At 48.3% G+C, this 12,485-nt stretch overlaps 1 protein-coding gene across 2 annotated transcripts; it reads left to right on the top strand.

Moving 5' to 3' along the window:
* Positions 1–154: 154 nt before the first annotated feature.
* Positions 155–5,462, top strand: MYC (MYC proto-oncogene, bHLH transcription factor). Of its 2 annotated transcripts, none has more exons than XM_061123206.1 (3): positions 155–680; positions 2,388–3,150; positions 4,414–5,462. In XM_061123206.1, exons 2-3 carry the CDS (start codon positions 2,397–2,399, stop codon positions 4,974–4,976), a joined length of 1,317 nt encoding a protein of 438 aa, XP_060979189.1. In that variant the 5' UTR covers positions 155–680; positions 2,388–2,396; the 3' UTR covers positions 4,977–5,462. The 2 variants fall into 2 exon arrangements, with proteins under 2 accessions (XP_060979189.1, XP_060979191.1); XM_061123208.1 differs by lacking the exon at positions 155–680 and adding an exon at positions 1,888–2,172.
* Positions 5,463–12,485: the final 7,023 nt, after the last annotated feature.

Raw genomic sequence — 12,485 nt, 5'->3', positions numbered from 1 at the left:
CCCTCCCGGGTTCCCAAAGCAGAGGGCGGGGGAGAGAGAAAAAAGATCCTCTCTGGTGAGTCCCCGCCCACCAGCCCTTTATAGGCGAGGGTCTCCGCTGCAGAGGACCCCCGGGCTGCGCATCTCGCGGCTGCCGAAGCGGCTGGCTAGCCGCGGCCGCCGCCGGGCTCCACCACTGCCTGGAAGGGCAGGGCTACTCTGAGGCTTGGCGGGAAAAAGAACAGAGGGGGAGGGGCCTACCCTCTCGGTATAAAAGCCGGTTTTTTCTGGGCTTTATCTGACTCGCTGTAGTAATTCCAGCGAGAGGCAGAGGGAGTGTGCGGGCGGGCCCTCCTGGGTGGAAGAGCCGAGCCAGCCTAGCGAGCGGAGTCGCGCTCCGGGCGCCCGGGGAAGGGAGATCCGGATTCAAAGGGGGGCTTCTGCGCCTCCAGCCCAGCCGGCCCCCACCCCACCCTCCCCGCGGACCCCTGCTAGCGGTCCGCCACCGCGCGGCATCCGCGAAACTTTGCCCACTGGAACTTACAACACCCGAGCGACACCAAGACTCCCCGGACGCAGAGAGGCTCTTCTGCCTTTTTGGGGAGACACTTTCCTCCGCCGCTGCCCACGACCCGCGCCTCTGAAAGGCGCTCCTCGCCGCTTTTTGGACGCTAGATTTCCTTCGGATAGTGGAAATACGGGTGAGCACCCGGACCTATTGGCCTTTTCCATTTATTTTTGTTACCGCCTTGACGCCGCGATGAGCAGAACGCCCGAATCGAGCGTCTTTTCTCCCATTCCTGCGCTATTGACACTTTTCTCAGAGTAGTTGTGGCTGGTCGGGGTGGGGTGGAGAGGAACCAGAACTGGGTCGGGGTACAGTGACTTGTCAAGATGGGAAGAGAGAGGAAGGCAGAGGGAAACCGGGGCTGCGTTTTCTGAAAGTGGCCTTTAGAGGTTTTTGCCCGCCTTAGATGGACGCTGACCCCGGCCGGGTGGACATTCATGCTTTATTGCATTAATTGCTTTTTTGCCTTTTGTCGGGGAGAAGGGTATGCTTCGCGGTTGGCAGAAAACCCTTTACATCCTGAGCTCCTTGGAGTAAGAATTATACATTGCGTGTGTGAGCGAAGAGAGCTCCGCAGCCGCTGACTTTTCCCTGTCTGGAAAAGGGCATTTAAATTTCGGCTTACTGCATTTCTGACAGCCGGAGACAGACACTGCGGCGCGTCCCGCCCGCCGATCCCCTCGGCGTCTCCGACGCTCCCGGCTCCTTTTAGAAGTTGGCCTTTGGCTTTTTTTTTTTTTTTTTTTTTTTTTAAGGATAATAAAATTAAAGATTTTGGTCTACAGAGAGGTTAGGACTCGGTGTTGGGAAGGCGCGGGGACGGGGCAAGGGAAGCTGGGGCAAAGATGTGTCCGAGTCTCCTAAAATTATTGACTCGGGGAGGGGGGGAAATGAGGGCAAAATCTCTGCACCCAGGCTTGGCTCCCCGGCCGCCTCCGGGGTTCCCGCGCGGGTGTCCCTGCGCCCCCTGAGATGCGGAGGAAAGCCAGGAGCGAGGCTCCGGGCTTTTCGAGAACAGCTGCTACCCTCGGCCGGTGAGGGGGAAGACGCCCCGCTCCCGGCGCGGAATCGTAGCAGGGTCTCTGGCGCAGTTGCGTCGCCGTATTGAGTGTTGAAGGGAGACGTCCCTGTTATTATTTAACACTCTCCTTTTATTTATGAGGGTGGGGTGGGAGGTGGTTGGAGAAGGGCTAAGGCTCGAAGCTGAGCTCGCCACCCCAGCCGGAGAGAGAAGGAAAGCCCGCAAAGGAAGGAAGGGGGGCGCGCTGGGGGCAGGGATGCGGGAGGCGGAGAAGGGAGGCTGGGAGGGGCGGCGGCGCCGGCAGGGGAAGCAGCGAGACGAGGGCGCGCGAGTGGGAACGGGCGCGGCGCTAGGGGCCCGGGAGCGGGAGGGGGCCGAGCGCAACGCGCCTCTCGCCGCCTCCTTCGGGTGGCGCAAAACTTTGCGCCTTGGCGTTTGGCAGATCCTATTTCCCACCGCCGCCGCCGCCTCCCCCGGCCTGTGACTGAGGCCAAAGCTGATTTCGATTGCTCGGCGGTTGCGGGGCCGACTCCAGGGCTTCGCGCTCCAGGCTCCCCGGGGGGGAGCAGAAAAGCCCCGCGGCGCTGCGGAGCTGGTTCGCCAAGTGTGTGTCTGAGATAGTAGAGGGTCACTCAGAGTGGGCTAAAAGGGTGCCTTTTTTGTCCGTTCCCCACCCCCCATCAGCCCCATTTGGGGATCGCGCTGGAAGGGGAGTGGTTCTGAATTGTGGCGCGCCCTGCGCGCTGCGTGGGGTTTCGGCACCATCCAAGACCCCTCTAACTCAAGACTTGCCCCGTCTTTGTGTGCCCCCTCCGGCAGGCTGCAGCGATGCCCCACAACGTCAGCTTCGCCAACAGAAACTATGACCTCGACTACGATTCGGTGCAGCCTTATTTCTACTGCGACGAGGAGGAGAACTTCTACCACCAGCAGCAGCAGAGCGAACTGCAGCCGCCGGCGCCCAGCGAGGATATCTGGAAGAAATTCGAGCTGCTGCCCACCCCGCCCCTGTCCCCGAGCCGCCGCTCCGGGCTCTGCTCGCCCTCTTACGTCGCGGTCGCCCCCTTCTCGCCCAGGGGAGACGACGACGGCGGCGGCGGCAGCTTCTCCTCCGCGGACCAGTTGGAGATGGTGACCGAGCTGCTGGGAGGCGACATGGTGAACCAGAGCTTCATCTGCGGCCCCGACGAGACCCTCATCAAAAACATCATCATCCAGGACTGTATGTGGAGCGGCTTCTCGGCCGCCGCCAAGCTCGTCTCGGAGAAGCTGGCCTCTTACCAGGCTGCGCGCAAAGACGGCGGCAGCCCGAGCCCCGCCCGCGGGCACGGCGGCTGCTCCACCTCCAGCTTGTACCTGCAGGACCTGAGCGCCGCAGCTTCCGAATGCATCGACCCTTCGGTGGTCTTCCCCTACCTGCTCAACGACAGCAGCTCGCCCAAGCCCTGCGCCTCCCCGGACTCCACCGCCTTCTCCCCGTCCTCTGACTCTCTGCTCTCCTCTGCCGAGTCCTCCCCGCGGGCCAGTCCCGAGCCCCTGGCGCTCCACGAGGAGACCCCACCCACGACCAGCAGCGACTCTGGTAAGCTGGGACCCTCCAGGCACGTCAGAGGGGTCGGCTGTGTCTTTCCTATTCTCATTGGCTGCCAACTCAAGGGGCCACATTTCCGTTGCCCCCTCTTCCCCCCTGCCTTTTTTCCCCTTATATTTGGAAAAGAAATGGCAGGTCTGGAAGGGTCTGGGAGCTTCACCATCCCTGAAACACTGAGCTTTAGTGTTCTTCCCACTCCTTCCCCTAAGATCGCCCTAGTGGCCAGTCCTCTCCTCTCCCTCCCCCCCCCCCCCCCCTTAGGAATTTCTTTTGGGTTTTTAAATCTTCTAGCTTATCTAGCAACCCAATCCGCTCCCTCTTACCCCTCTTAAGCATTTTAATTGCCCTGGAAGGGGGCGGGGCGGGTCGTCGTTGTGGAGTTAAGAGAGGATTGATCTCTCCAAGAGTGAATGAATTAGCTCCCTCCTCCCTTCTGAGTTGTTGGGATTTAATGGACTACAGATCAACAAAAATGAAGAGGGGCAGTGTACAGAGAAGGGGCAGCCTCCCACCTGAGCGCCGGGAGCTAGTGAAAGTGCCTTAAAAGTGTACGGACTGAGTTGGGATCTTTGCACCTCTTTTGGACACTTAAGAGCCAGTCTCTTCCAAAATTAGACTTCGTTTTTTCCTTCCCCCACCTTCTAGGACTTTTGGCAAAGCTACAAGGCTTTTTTTTTCTTTTTTTCTTTTTGCACTTCCAGTAAGATAGGGAGTTGCTAAAGTTATACCAAAGATTTGGAGCTATCATTTGCAACACCTGAAGGGTTCTCGGTAAAGATAAAGTCCCTTCCAAATAGGAGGTGCTTGGGAATGTGCGTTGTCTGGGTGTGTCCAGGGCCTCATTAAGTCTTAGGTAAGAATTGGCATCAATGCTGTATCCTGGTAAATTGTAATTTTCTTGTCTGTGCCATAAACCCAGCTGTCATTTTCCTCCCTGAGATTCTGTCTTCATGAGAGGAAAAGCAGAGATGATTGACTACCTGTCTGGGAATAACTTTGTGCCAGGGTCCTTTTTTTTTTTTTTTTTAGCCTCACTCAATGGCATGTGGGATTCTTAGTTCCCCAACCAGGGATCAAAACTTGCCCCCTGTGATGGAAGCATGGAGTCTTAACCACTGGACTGGCAGGGAACTCCTCTGGGTCCTCTCTTACCTAATAATCCCTTGTGTTGGCATAGTATTAATTTCATCTGGTCATTGATTGCTTTAAGAAAACCGATGTTAACTGGGTGATTTTTTTTTTTCTTTCTTAAAGAGGAAGAACAAGAGGATGAGGAAGAAATTGATGTTGTTTCTGTGGAAAAGAGGCAGCCCCCTGCCAAAAGGTCAGAATCGGGGTCACCCTCTGCAGGCAGCCACAGCAAGCCTCCTCACAGCCCGTTGGTCCTAAAGAGATGCCACGTGTCTACCCATCAGCACAATTATGCAGCGCCCCCCTCCACTAGGAAGGACTATCCTGCCGCCAAGAGGGCTAAGTTGGACAGTGGCAGGGTCCTGAAACAGATCAGCAACAACCGCAAATGTGCCAGCCCAAGGTCTTCGGACACGGAGGAGAATGACAAGAGGCGGACACATAACGTCTTGGAGCGCCAGAGGAGAAACGAGCTGAAACGCAGCTTTTTTGCTCTTCGTGACCAGATCCCAGAGTTGGAGAACAATGAAAAAGCCCCCAAGGTAGTTATCCTTAAAAAAGCCACAGCGTACATCCTGTCAGTCCAAGCAGAGGAGCAAAAGCTCACTTCAGAGAAAGACGTGTTGCGGAAGAGGCGAGAACAGTTGAAACTCAAACTTGAACAGATACGGAACTCTTGCGCCTAAATTGACCTATTGGAGGGAGGAACTGGACTCCCTCAGGAAATTCTCATTTGTTACTAAGGGAAAGTGAGGAAAAAGGTTCCTCTGTCAACTCCTTACATAGGAACATCTTTCATGTGCATGAACAACCTCACAACCTTGGCTGGATCTTTAAGACTGAAAGATTTAGTCATGCTATAAACTGCCTCAAATGGAACTTTGGGCATAAAAGAACTTTTTTTTTTATGCTTACCATTTTTTTTTTTTTTTTTTCCTTTAACAGATTTGTATTTAAGAATTGTTTTTAAAAACTCCTGAATTTCACCCGATTTTCCTTTGTAAATATAGCCATGAAATGTAAATAACTTTAATAAAATTTATAGAAGGTTATACCTACTATATAGGTAAATTTTTTTATTTAAGTACATTTTCCTTTTTAAAGTTGATTTTTTTCTATTGTTTTTAGAAAAAATAAAATACCTTCAAATATATAATTGAGCCAAATCTTAAGTTGTGTTTTGTTTTCTTTTTTTTCCCCCCTGATTCTCTTTTCATCGATTGCAAATTAACAGTATTTGGCCCGTAAGGGAATGAGCTTACAAGGATGGGAAAAGAAGTCATTTAAGAAAGGGTGAGGGCTTTTTGTTCTGATGGGTCTGGGGACTTAAGGTCTTTAAGTTCTCAGGGTTATAAGATGCTTCCTGGAGATCTCTGATAAGGGCCAGAGTTGATACTTCAAAGAATGAAAGGGCAGTAGGCTAGTGAGAGGGTTAGAGGTAGGTAAAAGGGATGCTAGAAGTTAAAGATAACAGTTATGAATACAAAGGAGGGTGAGGACTGGAGATTCGGAAGATGAAGGAAAAACTCAGCTTGGAGGTTCTGTGCCATTCCCCAGCTCCATTGGAACCCAGGGGTTCTGCCCTGGCAGTCAATGGCAAAAGTCAAATGGCAAAAGAGTAGGAACTGACTTTTGCTGCTAATCTGCAGTAGCAGGCACTCTGGGAGGCAAGTTATTAACCCTATTTTACAAACCAGGGAATGTAGAAGCTCAGAGTGCTTATAGAACTTCTCCACAGCTACATAGTAAAAGGCTGAATCCAAGTCCCATGCTTGTTGAAAAGCACTCAACACTTGGCTATCATGCTTGAGCTCTTTCTGTGTCGGCAGTCCTGAGATCAAGGATACTTTGGGGTTGGGGCCTGATGGACTGACCCAAGGAATAACCGTATTTAGGTTTCAGGCATTTTTCTGAGCATTTTCCTTTGAGTAACTCTCCATCCAGCCGTATGAAGGAGGTACTGTTGATTTCTCCATGATAGGGGAACTCATCCATGTGCCAAACTGCACTGATAATGAAGAACAGAACCAGGATTCCAACGTAGGCTTAACCTGTGCTCGACCACCTGTCAAACAAGCCAGTAGCATTAAACTAGCCGGTCTCAAGGACCTGAGGTTTCAGCACTTAGGCCTGATGGAACCTCAGTTCTCCTTTTCTCCTTTTATTTTGTATTTGTTTGTATTCTGTTGTTCCTTGCTTAGTTTTTCCTTTCACAAAGAGAAACTCACGGCTCATTCACACCTGTTGTTCAGTCACTAAATCATGTCTGACTGTTTGCGACTCCATAAACTGCAGCAGGCCAGGCTTCCCTGTCCTTCACCATCTCCTGGAGTTTACTCAAACTCATGTTCATTGAGCCAGTGATGCCATCCATTCACTCCTACCTTAGTCATTTGTTAAATGAGACTCACCAGTTGCTCCTGCGAAGCAACCAGTATGGAAATGCTACAGTCCAGATCATAAAACATACTTGCTCTTCATATGTGAGTCATTATTATTTTGGAAATGACAAACTCCCCTTCCTTCGAACCCCTTTCACACAGGGACATGCATGATATATGCTCATCACTAGAACATGAAAAGCATTTTTGAATGTAGATTTTGGGCTTCCCTGGTGGCTCAGACGGTAAAGAATCTGCAATGAGAGAGACCCGGGTTCGATCCCCGAGTTGGGAAGATCCCCTGGAGGAGGGAATGGCAACCCACTCCAGTATTCTCGCCTGGAGAATTCCACAGACAGGAATTCCAGAGGATCCTGGCGAGCCCCAATTAGTGACTAACATACACACACATTATTAATTACAAACCTTTGAAAACTCCACAGTCCAAACCAGAAACTAGAACATTGATGACATAGGTGAATGGAAGTTACTATCACTGTTATAATTATCTCGTTGTCTCAGCCTCAGAGTAGATCTTTAGGTCCCTGTACTTACTTGGGAATTTAAATCTACCATGACCCATAAATTGATAAATAATTGCTGTCTTTGGCTTTGGCCTCTAAAATAATTTATTCGAGTCCTTAATGTCTTTTTTCTTGAAGCTTTGTTCTGGATCCTAAGTCCTACCCTAATAGCTTCAAGCTGTCACACCCTACATCCTAAATTCAAAGAAAGATTCCATCCACAGAGGTGGAGTAGTTCAAAGTGTTAGAGAAGCAGAGGCAAACTTACAGGATTCACTCTCTGCCCCTCTGTGGCTGTAGTAAACCCTGGAGTGAGTCACTGGGGAACACGGAAGGTGATAGTTTGAATCACTAAGTCTGGACAAGCCTGTGGAATAGGAGAGAGTGTTTCTCACTAGAAAAAGAACTCCCTGTTCCAAATGAGCAGGAAACAACTTTCGGGATGCAGACCTTGGCTGTGGAGAAGAAAGGGAACAATTCCAAATACATATCAGCCCCCGCCCCCTCCTTAGGCTTATGAAGCCAGGGAACATTATGAAAACAGAATAGATGCCAACTTCTTTCCAGAAAATCAGGCTGACCCTGACCCTCACTCACACAGATTGGTCCTCCTAGCCAATCCAGAGCATCCCTAGCATTTATGCTGTTGTGTAATCTTATTTTGTAGGTAACAATGATCAAGAACTGGAAAAGGAGGGATGGAGCTTATGATTCGGTCAGGAATATACAAGAAGGAATAAGTTAATATTAACTATACCTTTAACCCAGGATGCTGTCCAGGAATTAATGCCTTCCCCAGGGGATTCCTAGAGTGGTTTTGCTTAGGGATGGAATGTATAAAGAAGAAGAAAGTGTTATTTTATGCTGCCATTTGGATAGAGATCCACATTATAAAAACAATCAATCAGACTTTTAAATGCACAAAGTTTTCACAATCTCAGCCTCATAACTAGGTACTCACAGCTAGGATATGTAAGTAGAGTTCTCTGCTGCTCTTTGGGAAGGAGAACAAAATAATCATGTTAGGGTTTTTGTTTTGGGTTTTTTTTTTTTTTTTTGGTGTGGCTTGGTTGCAATACCCCATGAGAATTTGTACACGCTGAGGGCCTCTGAAACATTTCTTCCCAACAGTGCATAAACTTTAGGTTAGAAGTGGCTGAACGGTGTCCCCCGACACTATAAATGCATTTGTAGCTTTACAAAAGGATTCCCTTTTAAGATTATAAACCGCTTGTTGCTGTCCTTCAGTTGCTCAGTCATGTCCAACTCTTTGTGACCCCACAGACTGCAGCACACCAGGCTCCCCTGTCCTTTACTATCTCCTGGAGCTTGCTCAAACTTATGTCCATTGAGTCGGTGATACCATCCAACCATCTCATTCTCTGTTGCCCCCTTCTCCTTCTCCTCCTGCCTTCAATCTTTCCCAGCATCAGGGTCTTTTTCAATGAATCATCTCTTCAAATCAGGTGGTGAAAGTATTGGAGCTTCAGATTCAGCATCAGTCCTTCCAATGAACATTTACTACATGCCTGTTTCAAAGAAGGAGGTAGACACAGCTAATAGAGTGAGAACAGGGACCTGTTTTGAAAAAAAAAAACTAAAAAGACTCTGCCACCCACCACAAAAGCTGTAGCAGTAATTTTTCTCTAGTCTAGATCCTTCCAGGGTGAAACTAGACTAACTCTATTTATTTATTTTTATTTTCATTACTCTAGAGATTAATTCCAAATGTAGAAGAAATACCCAAGAATGCTCATTTTGCCAAACTGATTTGAAGTGACTCAAAATGACTCTGAGTTGATTTCTCATTTTGTTTTAAATCTTATTTCTTTCAATATTAGTCTACAGTAAGCTCTTTAGGAAGACACAGTGGAGGGGAAGCGTTAATGGTGTGTAGACCTTCTGAGGCTAAAGGAATGTGCTTTGTTTTTACACAATGCCTGGGAGCAGCTCAACAGCAATCCCCAACACTTTCTTCCTTTGTCACCCCATCAGCCCATCAAGGGATAAAACAGGCCAGTGCAATCAGGGGTCTCTCCGGACTAGGGAATGGGAGAACTCAAGGAGAGAGGATTAACCTTCTTTACACATCTCCTATCTCCTTCCATCTCACGGGGCCCTCCCAGCAACCCACCTAGAGAGTAATTTTTTAATTCGATGACACTGAAGTTCAGACAAGTTCTCCCCAAATCACACAAGCAGCCAACAATAAAAACAAAACCACTACAACAGTAATGAGTCTTCACTGTGAATTTTATACACAGTTTTCTTAGTTTCACCACCCTCCAAGCAATGGGTAGAAGATAAATTCAATTGCTAATCCCTAATTTACATACAAAGCGATTGAAAACTTCTAGAGATTAAGTAATTTGCCTGCATTCACAGAGCTGGCAAAATGGTCAGAGCAAGACAGATTGTTGTTTGCCCATAAATATTTACTGAGCACCTACTAGGTGCCCATAGTGTGCTGGGGGTGTGAAGAGATGCTGAGATAAATGACATAGATAAGGTCCTAGCCCTGAGTCACCTATGGACTAGTGGAGAACAAAGAAACCAAAGACAATTAGACCCTGAGTTATTTCACAAACAATTTCAAAGTGTGCTATGTGGCAGGAAGGGGTTCAAGCTCTGGGAGCTGCTGAAGACCACCCCCACCCTCTCTAGGGTAAATGGAATCTAGGAAAGAACCCAGGAAATACTGGAAAGGGAACAAAGAAGAAGACACTATTATTACTTAGGAGGGAGAAGGCTCTTTGAGGAGGCCCTTCTATCGGAAGTATCAAAGACAGCAAGAGGGGAAGCAGGGTGTGTGGAGAATGGTTCCATGGGATTTAGCAACATGGAGGCATCTTCTTGACCATACCTCCTCCCCAGTGGGACAGCAGCCTCATCCACCCAAGATCCTTTCTCTTCTTCATTCCTTTCATTCAGACCATCACTTAAAACAGCAGCCTAATCTTTCTTCTGGCATCCTCAGTTCAGTTCAGTTCATTCAGTTGAGTCCGACTCTTTGCAACCCCATGGACTGCAGCACACCAGGCTTCCCTGTCCATCACCAACACCCAGAGCTTGCTCAAACTCATGTCCATCAAGTCAGTGATGCCCACCCAACCATCTCATCCTCTGTTGTCCCCTTCTCCCCCTGCCTTCCAATCTTTCCAGCATCCTGCCCTCCCGTAATACCTTCTCCAAGAGTTCCCAAAGTGTGATTCCTGGACCATCAATACTAACACAGCTTGTGAATTTGTGACAAATTCAGACACATTGCCCCCTGAATTAGAATTTCAGGAAATGGCTCCCAAGCTTGGGTTTTAATAAGCTGCTGCAGGCCTTGAAAAAGTTGAGGATCACTCACTGTTTTCTCCATCACTGCCACTCCCAAGATCTCTCTAAATCACAAATGTTATTATGCCCCTCCCTTGCCTTTCACATATGAAGTCCAAGGTCCTCCACACAATGGCTTCCACTGACTCAAAGATCTCATCACTCTGGTTTTCCAATATCCTATGAGCTTTTTCAGATATTTTGTCCCCTCTGCTTAAAAACTTTTGACCCACATTCCATCTGTCCATCAACACAACACTCACAAGCCCGGCACACTCTTATTCATATTTCATGGCTCACCTCCTAATACTCTAAGGCCATGAGACAAGGTTCCCTAGGAGACCAAGATTGTCTGCCCAAACACTCTCCACTCTTTATAGAATCACTTGTCTTGTCTTGAGGAATGGAATCACATCAGTCCTGTTCAGCAGTGAATCTTCATCAGTGACAACATAAATGCCTGACATTGAACAATGACTCAAAAATTCCTTGGTGAATGGCTGAACGCAGTGCCATTTTCCCGGTGGTGTGGGTTTTAACAGTGAGTAGAAAGCAAAGTACAAAGTACAACAACTTTTCAAGAAGCTAGCTCTGAAGATAAGGAAAGGAATGGATTTATCAAAAGAAGACCAAGATTTGCATTTGGTTGATTTTCCATCCTAAAGGAGATCTGTCCTGGGTGTTCATTGGAAGGACTGATGTTGAAGCTGAAACTCCAATACTTTGGCCACCTGATGCGAAGAGCTGACTCACTTATTTGAAAAGACCCTGACACTGGGAAAGATTGAGGGCAGGAGGAGAAAGGGACGACAGAGGATGAGATGGTTGAATGGCATAACTGACTCGATGGACATGGGTTTGGGTGGACTCTGGGAGTTGGTGATGGACAGGGAGGCCTGGCGTGCTGTGGTTCATGGGGTCGTAGAGTCTGACAAGACTGAGGACTGAAGTGAACTGATTTGCTTGATTGGATCTCAAATTTATCTTATTAAAGATAAGTGAATTTGCTCAGTCGTGTCTGACTCTTTGCGACCCCATGAACTGTAGCCTACCAGGCTCCTCCATCCGTGGGATTTTCCAGGCAAGGGTACTGGAGTGGGTTGCCATTTCCTTCTCCAGGGAATCTTCCCAACCCAGGGATCGAACCTGGGTCTCCTGCATTTTAGGCAGATACTTTACCATTTGAGCCACCAAACTTCCTTATTAAAGATAAAGAGATTATTAGTTTGTAGACTGATGGGAATGAAGTTGAGAAGGGGAGAAGTAAAGATACAGGTGAAAAGGGGTAATGTATCTAAATGTAAGTATCTCGAGGGCAGCTTCTATCTTTTTCTGCCTGGTGCCAATAACATGTTGCCTGGAACTCTAAGGGGGAAGATAAAGATTAGGTGGACTAGGTGAGAGGGGCATGCCTTCTTGAACATAGTCACCCCTTCACAGTGACTCTTCCCAGTCACGAAGTCAAAGACCAGGCCAAGTCTCTCCTTCTAGGCTCACAGAACATGTTCATCCATATAGAAATAACCTGTTTACTTCTCTTTTTCCCTTGCTAGACTCTAAACTCCTTGGGGACACATACTATGACTTTTTCCATCACTGTACCTCATAGGGCAGACATAGTATCTAGCATATAAGATTGTGCTGATTGAATGAATGAGTGTATCGATGAATGAATGAATGAATGAACCTATTCATCATATACTTTCAGTTTTCTACACCCTGGAGTTGCCCACCCTTTTTGCCCCATTCAGTCCAATGCTCTGTGCTCACTTCATGCCAAACCTATTCCCTGCTGTGATGTCTACCTAATTCATTCCAAAGAGCAGAAGCCTCAGTAACAGCTTCTCTGAGTCTCAGTCAGATCTGTAAGTTGCAAGCAACAGAAACTCAACTTTAGCTGGTAGACATGGGCAGTGGGGGGAATGTATATAATTAGCTTTTGTAACTGAAAAAGCCCAAGGCTGAT

Source organism: Dama dama, chromosome 21, assembly GCF_033118175.1.
Source record: "Dama dama isolate Ldn47 chromosome 21, ASM3311817v1, whole genome shotgun sequence".
Classification (NCBI taxonomy): Eukaryota; Metazoa; Chordata; class Mammalia; order Artiodactyla; family Cervidae; genus Dama; species Dama dama.
This window is presented reverse-complemented; position numbering and strand designations above follow the sequence as displayed.

Coding starts and splice junctions, on each gene's coding strand:
- MYC (XM_061123206.1), top strand. CDS start 2,397: ATGCCCCACAACGTCAGCTTCGCCAACAGAAACTATGACCTCGACTAC. Junction 3,151..4,413: donor CACGACCAGCAGCGACTCTG/GTAAGCTGGGAC, acceptor TCTTTCTTAAAG/AGGAAGAACAAGAGGATGAG.